General features: G+C 52.1%; 1 protein-coding gene across 10 annotated transcripts in view; it reads right to left on the minus strand.

Moving 5' to 3' along the window:
- Nucleotides 1–470: 470 nt before the first annotated feature.
- The window catches only part of P2RY6 (pyrimidinergic receptor P2Y6), a 37,308-nt gene continuing 22,447 nt past the window's right edge, over nt 471–15,331 (minus strand). For 7 of the 10 annotated variants that reach the window (XM_025459100.3, XM_025459105.3, XM_025459103.2 and 4 more), the window contains 3 exons: nt 3,578–3,642; nt 2,778–2,839; nt 471–1,760 (listed from right to left, as the gene is read on the minus strand). In XM_025459100.3, coding sequence (XP_025314885.1) covers nt 749–1,760; nt 2,778–2,839; nt 3,578–3,642 — 1,139 coding nt within the window. In that variant the 3' untranslated portion in view covers nt 471–748. Of the gene's footprint in view, nt 1,761–2,777; nt 2,840–3,577; nt 3,657–6,305; nt 6,502–15,331 lie in introns of those variants that run through there. The other 3 variants (XM_025459096.2, XM_025459095.3, XM_025459102.3) reach the window with 2 other exon arrangements.

Consider the following 15,331-nt stretch of genomic DNA (forward strand, 5'->3'; position numbering starts at 1 on the left):
GCTGGCCTAGGCTGTAGGAACATGCTCCCCAATGCTACTTGCTGACCATCCACTCAGCCTTCAATATCTGGTTCAGATGCCCCCATCCCTACCCCAAGAGGTCGTTCCTGACTCCTTGGACTGCATCATGGGCATTCTCCATCCTCTGTTTACCCTGTCCCTCAGCCATACTTCCCTCTGTCACAGCCTTGGCATCACTGTGTCAAGGGTCTGTATGTCTAGTAGTTGGGAACCTATATGGGACAGGGCTGGGATTAGTTCTCCTGGGACCACAAAATCAACCCAGACCCAAGGACAAGGTATAGGTAAAGGTTTGCTGAATGAATGGAACATCACACACTTCCAGGGAATTCAATATTCATCCCCTCAAAATCCAGCTCAAATGCTCCTTCCCAGAAACTTCACTTCCCCTTCCCATCTTCCCTCACTCCCTGTATTGGTGACTCCAAAGCATACAGCATACTCCTCAATTATAGTACACGCCACACTATATTTTTGTGAGCAGCTTAACATGGCTTTCCTGATTCTCAGGGCCTTGCTGGGACATTCTGGAGAGCTTGTCTCTATGTCCACAGGGCCTGGCCCAGAGCAAGGGCTCAATAAATAGTCATTGGTGAGATTTTGGAGTCTGTGGGGGACCGCATTCTATGCCCAGCTGAGTTAAGCTTTAATTCTGTGCACGGTTTGGGGTTGGTAGGGCTTTCAGTGCCCCGACCCCAGGTGTCCTGCCCCAGTGGATTCAGTGACCCTATCGCTGCCACTTGGCTGTGAGTTTCTGGAGCAGCTCATGCGGCCGCCGGCGGAACTTCTTCTGAGTGAAGTAGAAGAGAATGGGATCCAGCACACTGTTGGCACTGGCAAAGGGCCGCGTGCCTTTGTAGGCAGCTGCAAAGGCCTCCAGCACGGGGCAGGGGACACCGGGTGTAGAGCGCACTGCCAGGTAGGCTGTCTTGGTAACATGGAAGGGCAGGAAGCTGATGGCAAAGGCGGCTGCCACCACCATAGCCATGCGGGCTGCCTTGCCACGTCGTTCCTGGGCCACAGGCCCTGCTGGGCCGTCCTGGCGGCACAGACGATGGGCCAGGCGGCAGTAGCAGGCCAGTAGGGCGATAAAGGGCAGCAGAAAGCCGATGACGGTGAGGGCCATGCCATAGGGCATATAGCGAGTGGCCAGGGCAGGTGCGCTCAGGTCGTAGCAGACGGTGCGATTACGCTGGATGCCTGTGGAGGCAAAGAGCGCTGTGGGCAGGCACTGGGTCGTCACAGCCAGCCACACGGCCCCACATACTAGCCAGGCAGCGCGGCGGCCCCCACGCTTGTGCCAGGGGGCCAATGGGTAGCAGATGCCCAGGTAACGCTGGAAACTGATGCAGGTGAGGAAGAGAATGCTGCCATGTAGGTTGGCGTAAAAGAGGAAGCGGACCAGGCGGCAGGCGAGGTCGCCAAAGGGCCAGTGGTCACCTTGGGCATAGTTGTAGATGAGCAGGGGCAGGGAGCAGGCATAGAGCAGGTCAGCCAGGGCCAGGTTCAGGGTGTACACGGCTGTGCGGGTCAGGGCCCGGCGGGATGTGCAAATCTGGGCAATGACGCAGGCATTCAGTGGCAGGCCAGCCGCCAGCACCACTGAGTACACAGGTGGCAGTAGTAGTCTCTTGAAGTTCTCTCGGTAGACGCAGGTAGTGGGCGGGGAGCCCAAGGCCTGGCCTGTACCATTGTCCCACTCCATGGGTGCCCGATTATGCTTCCTACATCCAGAGAGGCTGGGGAAGCAACACACAGCTTGTCAGTAACCACACCCACTATCATCCAGTAGGCCCCTGTCCCTCTCTGGGCCTTCATCTCCACCTGAACCATCTCTGATACCACCCCATGGAGGCCCCACACAGCCCTCACTTTAAGGAAACCTGGGATACAATAAAGCTCAAGCTTGGGAAAAATCCAATTCACTTTCTATAATATTCATTTCCCACCAACCTTCCTGGTAAACTTCTGTTATCCTTCAAAACCCTAGTCAAATGTCTACTCTTAAGTGGAGATTGACAGACTTTAGATTTTTTGTTTTGTTTTAAATATATATATATTTAAGATTTTATTTATTTTTTCATGAGGGACAGAGAGAGAGAGAGAGAGAGGCAGAGACACAGGCAGAGGGAGAAGCTGCATGCAGGGAGCCTGACGAGGGACTCGATCCCGGGTCTCCGGGATCCCACCCTGGGATAAAGGTGGCGCTAAACCGCTGAGCCACCTGGGCTGCCCTTAAATCTTTTTTTTTTAAGAAGTTTTATATTTCATGTAATCTTCATACCCAGCATGGGTGTAGATACACTTGACTCGAAGATCAAGAGTCACACACTCTTCTGACTAAGCCAGCCAGGTATCTAGACAGACTTTAGTTTGAGTCCCACCTATGCTACTTACGAGCTATGTGACCTTGGGCTAGTGATATACCTTGTCTGAGTCTCAGTTTTCCTATCTAAAAAATGGGGGAATGATACACCCATCTCTTAGGATGATATGAGATTAGAGGTACTAAATCAAGCTATGCAGGGCTTCCCCCTGAACTTTTTAGGGTTTGGAGATTATGGTCATGATGAGCCTGCCTGTCTGTCTCTCCTACACTGACAGGGAACCTCCTGAAAGGAAGTGCCAGGTCTGATGCCCCTCTGTGTCTAAGAGCCCAAGCTGGGGCCTAGGGAAGAAAAGGCCCTGGTAATTCTGAATTAAGCAACATGAGCAGAATGTCCACACACTGTGAACTGACAAAAGACAGCGCCCACCTCCTCAGCCCGAACTCCACCTTCCAAAGCCATGGTCCTTCTTTTGGCTGCAATCTTCTTATCTGTAAAATGGGGTAAGAAAGTGATTCAGGAGTTTCCTAAGCCTTCCACTTGACTTGAGGCTACAAATGCCTGTCTGGTGGAGCCAATGGGCCACAGCACCCCCTGGTGGCGAGAGTGGAAACCGCTTCCCTGAAGGCAAATGGCTGAGGACTAGCCAAATCTACTGGTTTTTTTTTGTTTTTGTTTTTTTTAAGATTTTCTTTTTAAATAATCTCTACACCCAACCTAAGGCTCAAACTCACAACCTTGAGACCAAGAGTCCTGCGCTCCACCGACTCAGCTGGGAAGGCACCCCAACTGCTTGCTTTTTATAGAGAGGAAAATACACCACAGTGAGAGGCAGTGATGGTTCAATCTTACTGAGTTAGAAGCAGAACCAGGACCAGAACCCAGCCATCTGACTGTGTGGGTGCAACTTAGTGTACCTCATGGACATGGAATGTAGAGGTTATAAACCCAACTTCAGAGCTAGGCAAGCCTCATTCAAATCCTGGATCCCCTACTTCTATGCTGTTCAATCCAAGGGCTGTCACTTGCCTTTTCTGGGTCTGTGTTTTTATCAGTAAAACATGTGATAGGCCTGATATACAATAGGTGCTTAATAAATGCCATGCTATGCTGTTGTATTCAATGCCTCATCCTGCCACTCATCCCTCAGGCTAGGTTTTGAGGGAGTCATTAGCACAAGTGCCTTAAGGGGTTCCCTGGTGAGGTAAGTCTGACCTCTTGATACTTACCTCCCAACTGGCATGTCCATATTTACTGGTGTCCAAAAAGAATTCACAACTTAAATCCAGTGGACCTGTAAGACAAAGCCTTTGAAATAGTTGGATCATCCCCCTCCGTATTTTTTTTTTAGAAGATTTTATTTATTTATTCATTAGAGACACAGAGAGAGAGAGGCAGAGACACAGGCAGAGGGAGAAGCAGGCTCCCTGCGGGACTCAATCCCAGGGCCTCCGGATCACACCCTGAGCTGAAGGCAAGTGCCCAACTGAGCCACCCAGGCATCTCCCTCCCCCCCGCCTATTTTTAGATGGGAAAAACTGAAGCTAAGGAAAAAATATGAAGTCCTGCAAATGCACACAGAGGGTGATAGAGGGTTGAGGCCAAGACATGGGCTCTGGTCCAGATGCCCAGGTTCAAATCCCAGCTCCGTTACATGTAAACTGGGGGCCTTATGCTCATTACTGAACGACCGTGCTTTGGTTTCCCCATCTATAAAATGGGATCATATAACACCTGCTTCATAGGGTTGTTTTGAAGATCAGTGCCTGGCACAGGGTAAGTGTTAGCAAGAGGGTCACATTCTTAATGTGAATACACCCTGCTAAGTCAAGTTATGAGAGTTTTAAAAGTTATGTTAGAACAAAACATAACTATTCAAACCAATTTCTTCCAACTTAAAATTTGATTTTGATATATTTTTCCCAGATTCGGGGCAACTGCAAAATGAGGTTTGGATTCTCTAGTCTGTATCCCACATGGCATATTATCTTTAATTATGAAAAATCCTCTGTGGGGCTTCAGCCCATGTGCTAGGAGTGCTGGGTGCCCAGCTAGTCAGTTAGGCCTGGGGAGAAGCCAGAGGCAGAAGCATTGCAGGCCCCCCCTCCCCATTGTAGCCAAGAAGTTAAGATTACCACAGGCAGAGAAAGTTCATTTATTCATCTCCTCATTGGATTCAGTCTCCTGTTTTCACCTGGTAGGCTTTTATTCATTTATTTTGATTTTATTTATTTATTTGACAGAGACAGAGAGCACAAGCAGGGGGAACAGGAGAGGGAAAGAGAGAAGCAGAATCCCCACCAAGCAGGGAGCCCAGTGTAGGATTCGATCCCAGGACCCAGGGATCATGATCTGAGCTGAAGGCAGAGGCCCAACCAACTGAGCCACCCAGGCGCCCCTACCTGCCAGGCATTTATTTTTTTATTTTTATTTTTTAAAAGATTTTATTTTTTTATTTATAAGAGACAGAGAGAGAGAGAGGCCGAGACACAGGCAGAGGGAGAAGCAGGCTCCATGCAGGGAGCCTAACGTGGGACTTGATCCCGGGACTCCAGAATCATGCCCTGGGCCGAAGGCAGGTGCTAAACCGCTGAGCCACCCAGGGATCCCCTTGCCAGGCATTTAAATGCATACTTACTGCCTGCTGGACACGTGAAGGCACAGTATACAAACACAGATGTAGGTATATAGATGGAAATATAGAAATTATACATATACATATGCTAATCTGAATAGAGCAGTGTGAACCACAGGATAGAAGAGATTTTCAGAGGAGGATGAAGGATGGAGCATGACCCAATTGGTTGAGGAGGAAATCCCTGGGTGGAGAGGGGTGTTCTCAGGTGGAGAGGAAGGTAGAACAAATAGGCAGGGCTTGAGAGGAGAGCAGCCTGCTAGGGCAGAGGGTCATGGTGAGGAGGAAGAAGCAGGTAGAAGGAGCAGTGCTGTGCCTCTGAACTCTCTCTTGGGAGGCCTGCTGTCCACACATACCACCCCAGGAGAGAGCCCTCTGCCTCAGGTGATTGGTGGCTCCAGATACTTTTTGGTCTCTACTCCCTCATAAGACTAGTCCACTTGGAAGGAAACAGAGGCTGCATGAGGAGAAAAGGAGGCCCGGCTGTCATCCTGGCTCCCTCCTACATTCTTGCTTTCTGAGGACCTAGGAGAGGCAGAGGCCAGTCCTGAGGGAGGGTTCCTTTGGTCCCTGCCTCTCAGCAGCAGCTGGGTCCTCTAGTTTCTCTAGCTGTCACTCATTTTTGGGCCTTGAGCCCTGGGCTTTGGCCACTCTATGGTGGGGGGCTTTCTAGCAAGTGGCACTAACCATCCTTCCCTGCATCCCTCTGCCATCTTTAAAAAATTAGTTAATTTGACAGTGAGCGAGAACGTGAGCACAAGCAGGGGGAAGGGCAGAGGGACAGGGAGAAGCAGGCTCCCCACTGAGCAAGGAGCAATGCAGGGCTCAATTCCAGGACCCCGAGATCATGACCCAAGTCTAAGGCAGACGCCTAACCAACTGAGCCATCCAGGCACCCCTCTTTTCCCTTTGAAGAAAAATTAAAACTCCTACATTCCAGCTCCCTGCCAAGCCCCCCAGCCTCATCCAAAGCACCCCTGTTGTGCCCCTCTGCCCCTTCCTATCCTGCCACACTGTTCCTGAGACACCGGCACTGCCACACAATCATTCAAAGCCAGAGATCTAGACTTCCTCTCCAGCCTCCCCATCTTTGCTGTTCCCTCCACACAAAGCACCATTCACCCCATGTCTTTTTTGTCAAGACACTAAGTGGCCATTCAGCTCCAGATCCAATCTTGCTTCTTCCTTTCTGGTCCTCCAGCTGGGTGGAGTCCCTTCTTCTGCCTCCCTTCCCCCAACCCTGTGGACCTCTTTTAGGTCAGCGCTGGGCCCAGCTTGCCTGCCCAAAGTCACAGTTCCTTGTGTCTAGCCCCTATGCCCACCTTGTGCTGGCCCATGGCATCAAGATGCACCAACATTCACAAGCAGCCTCCTGTCCCCGAAGAACTTTGGTGGCCTCAAATGCGTTGGCCCAAGAGGAGGCCCGACGTGAGGCTCTCCACTCTCCTGACCTCAGCTCAAGCTGCAACACCTCTTATGGGGCGGGTGGCTTCCTCTGTTTCCTGGCAGAGCTGTCTCTGACTGAAATAGCCCCTGCGGGGGCCACCCCCTCCCTGCCACCCCCAACACCAAGGCCTGGCGGAAACTAGGAGCAAGAAGGCGGAGAAAAGGTCTCCTTCCTGGAATCCTCCCCATCCCAGCAGAGGAAAGAGGGTGGTGAGGGGGTAGAAAGAGAGGTGAGGGAGAACCAGAGGCTGCTGCTCAAAGGCCACCCCCAGGGACCCAGCAGCTTCCTCGCTCCTCAGCCATCCTCTTCCCATCTACCAAATGGGCACATTGGTGATTAAAGAGCTTTGTGCTCCGCCTTTAGCTGTAACACCCAGAGCCACCTTCCAGTCACTCACTCCCCCATCCATACCTCCTTTCTCTATTCATTCAATAGTTTATTCACTGACATGTTCATCCCTCCACCTGGCAATGCACTTACACACTCATTTATTTGGTCACCTTCTCTGTCTCTCCTTCCCTTTCTTCCTTTTCTCCAAAACCAATTATTGAACACCTATTGTATGCCCTCAGATCCTCCCACATACCTTCATTTAGCACTCACTGTCTCCTTCCACCTGGCAGGTCCAGAGCCACTGGGAGTGATTGTGAGGATAGAGGTGATGCCTCTGAAAACTCACCTGAGTGACATTCTCCCTGCTGGTGCCAAATTCTCTTCCAACCCCTCCTCACTCCCAAACCAAGACTTACACCTGTTAGGATCGCCAGAGAAAGTGAGGTGGCTTCTCCTTGTCCCAGAGAGGCCAGCTCCAGTAGAGAGGCAGTAATGGGGGGAAGGGGTGACCCGGAGGAGGTAGGCTTCGATTGGGAGCAGCTAAGGTAACTGAGGGAGGGAGAACTGGCTCGAGCTGGGAAAGAACACTGCCCTGGGCATGTGAGGCCCAGGTTCTGGTTCTTCCTTGCCTCTGCTCACTGTGTGGCCCCTACTCACAAGCCCCTTTTCCTTTCTGAGCCTGCTCAGTAGAACGTGGTCATACTGGCCACCAGCTTGTGAGGACAAATGGCCAGAGTGAGGAAGGACCCTTTGTACCCTGGAAGGTGTGAGCACTGACCTCCCACCCAAACCCATTTTACAGGCGAGGGGAGTGGCAAACTGAGTTGGAGCCAAAAGTCTGTGTCAGACTGAGAAAATTCAGGTTTGAACCGCTGGTAAACACAGGGTCAGCGGTGCAAGGATTGAGCACCGACTGCTTATTCAGGTCTGTGCTAGGGGGTTGCTCGTGCCAGTTGTAGAGGGGGACCTTCTGATCTGATTTTAGTGGTGCTGGAGCCCAGGAGGGCAAAGAGACCTGGCCTTCAACCCAGCAGCCAGTCTTTTGCCAAGTTCCTAGGACAACCCCCAGTGGTCACTCCTATCCCGGTGTCTGTCCCAAGCATGGGAGCAGCCCTGAGGGCTTCCTGGGGGTGTCAGTCTCAGGGCAGGGCTGAAGTCTGAGTTCCTGCTATCTGGATGGGGCCCAGATGGGAGAGCTCAGATCTTGGGGGTTTTGGGGACACCTAGGAAGGAATGACCTGGAGTGGCTTCTGGAGAAGGCACGTCTGTTGCTGGGCCTTAAAGGGCCAGGGGGACTTGGACATATCAAGAGTGAAGGGCGTGTCCGTGTCCTAGGCAAGAAGCACACCGCCCGGGTATGAGCCGACCCCATGTGAGAGAGGAAGAACAGTGCAGCATGGGATGCATCTTGTGAAGAGGGGCCCAGGTAGAGGCTCGAGGGTGCTGGCTCACTTAAAATTTCCAACATAGGGACACCTGGGTGGCTCAGTGGTTGAGCATCTATCTTTGGCTCAGGTCCTGATCCTGGGGTCCTGGGATCAAGTCCCCCACTGGGCTCCCCACGGGGAGCCTGATTCTCCCTCTGCCTATGTCTTGGTCCCTCTTTCTGTGTCTCTCATGAATAAATAATTAAAATCTTATTTTTTTTTTTTTTTAAAAAAAAAGGCCTCCAACACAAAGCCCAAATACCCCTGCCCTGCCCCCAAGCCTGTCAGGGCTCCTAAGTCCAGCTTCAGACCTTCCCCACCAGCCTTTCCAGCCCCCAGGCCTACATGTGTGCTGTTCCCTCTGCCTGGGATGCTTTCTTCCCACTTTCTCCAGATAATCCCTACTTATCCTTCCTGTAGTTCTCACATCTCATTCTCAAGTGAGAGTGAGTAGTCGTACCTGCCATCTTGGCTGCTGTAAGATATAAATGAAACTGTGCAGGTGACGTGTCCCGGCACACAGTACAGACTCAATACACTCTTGTTAATTGAATGAATCCATTCCAGACCCAGACTAAATGCCCCTACTTTGGACCCCTCAGCCCATAGCAGTCCACACTAATTTCTGGGTCCTCTGCAACCCAGTGTCATTTCTTAACAGCCCAGTCCCTGCCAGATAATATTTCATCTGCAGTTCCAGGCTGGTGGTGAGGGAGAGTGTTTTCTCCATTCTACAGATGAAGGAAGTAAGACTCAGGAAGGGTCGGTGAGTTTCCCAAGGTGTCCCAGCCAGGTGACATTTCACTATTGTCTTTCTGGCTTTACAAGCCCCTTATCCATGGTTCCCCTGAAATCCAGGCTTAGATGTTGGAGCTGGGAAATTCCCAGAGGATTGTCTTCCCTGCACTGAGGGCCTCTGGCCATGAGATGGTGCCAGCAGACTGCCTGGGATGGCCAGTCTCAAGCCTTTTGACTGCCGCCCTGGGGTGGGGGCAGTTCTGCACACAGCCAGGGCCTCCCCTTTGGGGCTGGCACCGAACAACCTCAGGACTGGGCTACCAGCTTCAGTTCCTCTTAATCCATTCCCCAGCCTTTCTGCTATTTATTATTCCCAAATCAGCTCAAGCCCTGTTCTCAGAGCCTCCCCTGGTCAGTGGGGCTCACAGGAGCCACTGGCAGGGGGACAGGGCCAGTGTTGAGCACCATTCATCTGAGGCAGAGTCCCTGGGAGTGTTGCTCGAACACCAGGCATCCACTACCCATCTCTGTTCTACCCTTGGCAGAAACATTGAAGGCCCTCACTCCATAGAAGGGCCAGTTCGCTTTTTTCAATTCAGGCAACACATGGGATTGGTTTGTGCCTGTAGCAGAAGCAATTCAGAATAGATGCAAAGAAGAGCTGGCAAGGGTTGAAGCTCCTTGGGCTGCTTGGATCCCCTTTAGATGACTCTGCAGCTCCCTCCCCATGCCTGCTCCTATCTGGAAGGGATGAGGAGGCCAGAGGCAGGAGCTGGAAGCCTGAGTCACTGTCTGCCAGCCAGCCAGGAACCAGCTCAGACCAGGCTGGATATGGGAAGAGGCCTCCCTAACCTTGGCCTGCCTGCCTGCTGGGAAACAAGGCCTGGAAACCCCCTTGCTTGGCCTCTGGCTTGTGAGCTTAGCAGCAAGGGCACAGGATGACAGGGGTCAAGACCCAGCTTCCTTCCCCTGAGGAGTCAGCCAGGCTGGGATCCATCACCAACCTACTGAGCGACCCAGGGCGAGCCACCTACTCCTCTGAGCCTAAGTATCCACATGATAAACAGGGCTAATGTATGCCTTACAGGGTCACTATGCCCTTGGCTACAGTCACCAACCCAACCCTGACCCAGCAGCAGGCAGCCTGGGGCAGGAGTGTCCATGGAGCCCACCTCAAGCCCCAGGCCAGGTCCCTGATGTCAGTGCCTAGAGGGCAGTGGGCAGGGGGCAGTGCCCACCACTCGTGGAGGAGTTCTGATCCCACCCGTGGTATGAGGCTGGCGACAAAAGCAGGCAAATCTGGCAGGAGAAGGGCACAGAGAAGACTGAAAACTTTGATTTCTCTTCTCTTTTTCTACTTCCCCTTTTTACCTCCTACTCAACAGGAATTCAAGCTGGAACTGAAACAGCCATTTTGAGTGCAAGGAAGGGGAAGCTGTAGCTCTGGGGAATTTGGGAGTCAAGGCTGCTTCCTTTCTCTCTGGTCCCTACAGGCTGAGCACAGAGGGAACTTGCATCCCCTGCACCACAGCTGTGCGCCAGGCGCATCGGCGAGCTCGTGTAAGCCCCACCACAACCTGGACAGATGTTTTTATTGGGCGCCGACTCTACATCACCACTGTGCAAATTGCCGCATCTCATTTACTCTTCACAATTTCCACCTCTGCTTTACAGACGAGGAAGCTGAGGCTTGGCAAAGTTAGCAAGAGGTTCTTTCTTGAATGAAAAAGTCAGTGACCACGGTGGCCCAGGTGGGCACAAGGCTGACAGGGCCTGGGGCAGCCTCGGGGCTGGGGAACCATGGGAGAGAGAGAACAGGGGCCCAGAGTGTCCCAGGGAGGGGGCAGCCCCTGACGTAGAAGGAGAGGCCATGGTGCCAGCTCTCCAAGTCTATGACCATGGGCCACAGCACCTGCCACCCAGGGACCTGGAGGATCCAAGCCCCTTCCAATACCCCCTCTTCACTGGAGCTAGTGTGAGAGGGTCTCTGTTCCTTGCCTGGACCCCTCATTTTCGTCTTTTTTTGCTTTGTTTTGTTTTGAATCTCTTTTCAATCTCTTTGAAGCTCTCTGTAGAGCTAAGCCTGTTTGATTCCCCTTCAAGCAAGAACCTGCTGTTTACCTGAAAGGAGTGCAATTGGCTGACAGCCTCTATTGGTGACCTCAGGACCCACCCATCCTCACAGAGAACCAGGCTCCAGTCCTCTGGGGGAAGAGGTGGCCCAGGTCCAGCTATCCAGCCTGTCCTGCAAGCAGTCATTGTTCTCCTCCACAGTTCCTCTCACCCAATTCCCAGACCCTCTCTCATGATGATGGGCTGCCTCCTGTTCTTCCATTGGGAGATCCCCTCCTTCCCCTCCTCAAGTCTTGACAATCTGGGAGTGATGGACCTGTGACCTAGGCCGGCCAGTGAGAGAAGAGTGGGCTCAGGCCCTGCAACTGGCTCAGGGTTGGATAGGTGACCTTCGCCAGGTGCCTCAATTTTGGAGATTTTGCTGGAATACTGGGAAGGAGGCAGGTTTTCCATTGGGTTTGCAAAGCTGGTAGGAAGTGAGCCTGGAGCTTCTAGAGCCAGGTGAACTCTATGCCAGAAACTGTCCTATTCACTGATGATACTGTCACCAAGAAGGAAACTGGGCAAAATAAAGCCAAGGGAAGGGACACCTGGGTGGCTCAGCAGTTGAGCATCAGCCTTTGGCTCAGGGCGTGATCCGGTTGTCCTGGGATCGAGTCCCATATCGGGCTCTTTGCGTGGAGCCTGCTTCTCTCTCTGCCTTTCTCTGTCTGTCATAAATAAATAAATAAAATATTAAAAAAATAAAGCCAAGGGATGGCCGAGTTGAGAAATGAGAATATACGGGTCCCCAAGAACGCCACTGAGTACCTGGTTCCACTTATGCTTTAAGCTTTATCTGCCACTGGACGTTTTGATGGCATGAGCTAATAAATTCCCTTTTTGCCACAGTCCATTTGACCTAGGATTCTGTCAAAGTCAAGAGTTCTGCCTATAGACTTACACGCATCCCCCCCCCCCGCCACATATCATGTGCCTCCTCTCCCCTTTCCATATCACATGTTCACAGGGTCAGCCCTGGAACCCTAACATCTCAGAGGAGGCTGGAACTGTCCATGTACCTGACAGACACCATCAGAGTGGCAGGTGGGGACCGAGGGATGTTCAGGTCAAGTCTGATCCCCACAGGGGCTGCTAGGGATGCCCCCCAATTCCTTTCCCATAAGGGGAGCCCCTCCTCCAGCAGCTCCCAGAGTAACCACTGTATCATCTCCATAGCTCCTGGGCAGGAGCCTGGAATGCTGGAAATCCAGCTTGCGGTCTTGGATCCATCACCCACCTGCTGTGTGACCCTGAGAAGGTCCCTGCACCTCCCCAAGCCTCACTTTCTGAGCTCCTTAACTATAGCCATATAGTTTCTTGGCCACCAAGCTAAGTGCTTTTGCTGCAAAATCTCATTTGCTTTTACAACGGCCCTGCATGGTGGAGTGTGTACCCCCATTTGCAGATGAAGAAACAGGCTTAAAGAAGGCTGGCGGCCTGCCTGAGGTGACACAGTGAGTCGTGGCAAGCCAGGACTAGGGCATAGATCTGAATGTTGATAAACATCTGTGCTCAGGAAGAGAAGCAATATTCCCCTGTGTGAACACTGAGACCAGAGAGATTAAGAACTTGCCCAAGGTGCACAGTAAATCTACCGTGTCAGGAACACAGTGGCCTGAGATAGGACACAGAGACAGGGGCCAAGGGTCAGGACAGAAAAGACCAGGCTGAAAGTCAAAGTCAGCCAGACTCTCTTCCTTCTCTAACTTTGTTAGGAATTGGGGAAAACGCCTGCTTTGCCTCTGGGGTCCCAAAGACCAACACAGGCTCCAGCTCCCGAGAGGCACGGGAAATGTTGAATGAGTGAGCCTAGTCTGTGAAGAGGAGCCACAGGGCTCTGTCCTTGGTGCTGCCTGGCTCAATTAAAAAAAAAAATCTTTGTCTTGGTTGATGACAGGGAAGGCTTGTCATAGGGAATGAAGGTAATAGCTGCAGGAGTAGCACCCCTGCACCCACGTGGGTCCCCCAGCCTCCAACTCTCAGGAAGGACAGACCACCACCACTTCCTGAGTGTTTATTGTGGGTTATGATCCTGCCCATTTCAGACACAGACACTGAAGTCCCAAAGGCAGATAGCTTTGTCCACAGCTCTCACAGGTAAGGTCTGGGTGTAGAGGAAGTCTCAGAGAACCTCTCACTTGCCGTGAAAGGCAGCTCCCTTGCCTTGGTCCTGCTCTGACCATCTCCAGCACCTAAGCGCACCTGGCGGAGAGACACAACTGGGTCCCAGAGCCTAGGGGTCAATGACAGGGCTCTGAGTTCTGGACTCCCCGGGCCAGAGGGGCCTTAAGAGAATCTGATTCATCACTCTCCCCAGACCCTCAGATAAGGAGGCTCCCTGAGGCCTCTTTGATGGACTTGTCTGGCCTCTATTTGTATGTTTTCTATGACAGCGAACTCACCACCCCATCTCTACCAGGCTGCTACATTCCACCATGAGAAAGCTCTCTGGGATATGTGCTTCATCACACAAAGCCCTGAGGTCTGCCCCTACTCATGGCTTCTCTTCCCCAGTCTGGCCTGCTTCTGGGGTTACAGAGCTCGGCTGCCTCCAAGTCCAAGGATACCCTGCAGAGATTGTCCCATAACTATTCATCAGCTGGTCTTCATTCCAAATTCCAAATTCAGTGCTCTTGTCCAGGCCCAGGAACCTTCATGGTGGAGCTCATAAGCCAGACAGGAAGCCAGGGAGCCATGACCATTTCCAAATCTGTAGATAAAACCCTTTGCTTGGTACTTGTAAGGGGGGCATGGTCTCTTCTTACCATTTTGGGAGAACAAAACTGAACAACCCCCTGCCAGAGCTTAGTGTCTTGCCAAGGCCACCGGTCAGTGGTGGTCTTCCAATCAGCTGGAGTATCTTCCACCAAATCCCAAATCGTCACCCTCAAACGTCAAGCATGTAGGACAGGGGTCCCATTTGTGGCCAACCCAGTGTGGGAGGAGCCATGCTTTGTAGGCATCTGAGGAGTGACCTGGGAGGAGGAAAGAAGGGCAACCACCTGGCTCAGAACGTAATGTGGGAGGTCAGCAATGACACAGGCAGTTCCTGCCACAGAGCGCACTGTTGCACGTGGTGTGTGTGTGAGGAACACTGGACAGACATCACCCCCTTCAGGTGGCCACTCAAACAATATGTTCTCCCCGAGTTCTTCCCCTACCACACTAGCTAAAATTGCAACTTCCCACCTTAAATGTGCACACTTCCTACCCCCTTCTCTACTGTATTTTTTTCCATAGCATTTATCATTTTTTAACATATGATTTTGTTTGTTTGCTTATTGTCTGTCTCCTCCCACCAGAACATAAACTCCACCAGGGCAGGGGGTGTTTATGTTTTGTTTATGTTTTATTCACTACTGCATCTCCAGTGCTTAGGATGGTACCTGACACATAGAAGGTACTCAATAAATACTTTTTGGAAGGATGGATGGATGGGTAGATGGGTGGATGATTTTCTAGGGTTGACTCAAGAATGTCTCCGCAGGGGATCCCTGGGTGGCTCAGTGGTTTAGCGCCTGCCTTTGGCCCAGGGCGTGATACTGGAGTCCCGGGATCGAGTCTCACATCAGCTCCCTCTGTGGAGCCTGCTTCTCCCTCTGCCTGTGTCTCTGCCTCTCTCTCTCTCTCTCTCTCTCTCTCTGTGTGTCTCATGAATAAATAAATAAAATCTTTAAAAAAAAAAAAGTGTCTCCGCAGAGAAGACTTAGGGGCAGAAATCTGACTGGGGCCATAGAGGACTAAGCTTGATGTTATGCTTGTATCACAAACTATAGTTTATACTTACAGTATGTTTAGTGGAGATAAGGGGCTGATAGAGACTTCAAAGCCATCTGTGGGGCTGCCTCTATTTGGCTGTGTATGTGAGATTCTGGCTGTGAATGGTCCCAGCTGAGGAGGGTGAGCAGGACATGGCCTGGTGGCTCTGAGCTGCCTGCTTCTCCCTCCTGCCCTGCCAGAGGTCTTCCTGGCACTTTCACCCCTCCCCCCACACTGGCTCTGTTCCATCCTGCTGTCCTCCTGGAGCCTCCCAGCCTCGTCACCAACTCTCCCTCTGCACCAGGGCCTCTGATTTGGAGACCTCCAGCACCCTGGGCCAGCATCTTCCTGGCCCCTCTCCCTTCCCTTGCCAGCCTGGAGCTCTACCTCAGGAACTGGGGTTCCTGAGAACACAGGCAGTCCATCTGCACCCCTCGTTCCCAGCACTGACAGACTGCTTGGCTCTGCACTGTGGAGGTGAGTGTGGCTGGAGGATGCGACTCAGCAGAGAGCCGAGTCTCCACTTGGC

The sequence above is a fragment of the Canis lupus genome, chromosome 21, assembly GCF_003254725.2.
Source record: "Canis lupus dingo isolate Sandy chromosome 21, ASM325472v2, whole genome shotgun sequence".
Taxonomy (NCBI): Eukaryota; Metazoa; Chordata; class Mammalia; order Carnivora; family Canidae; genus Canis; species Canis lupus.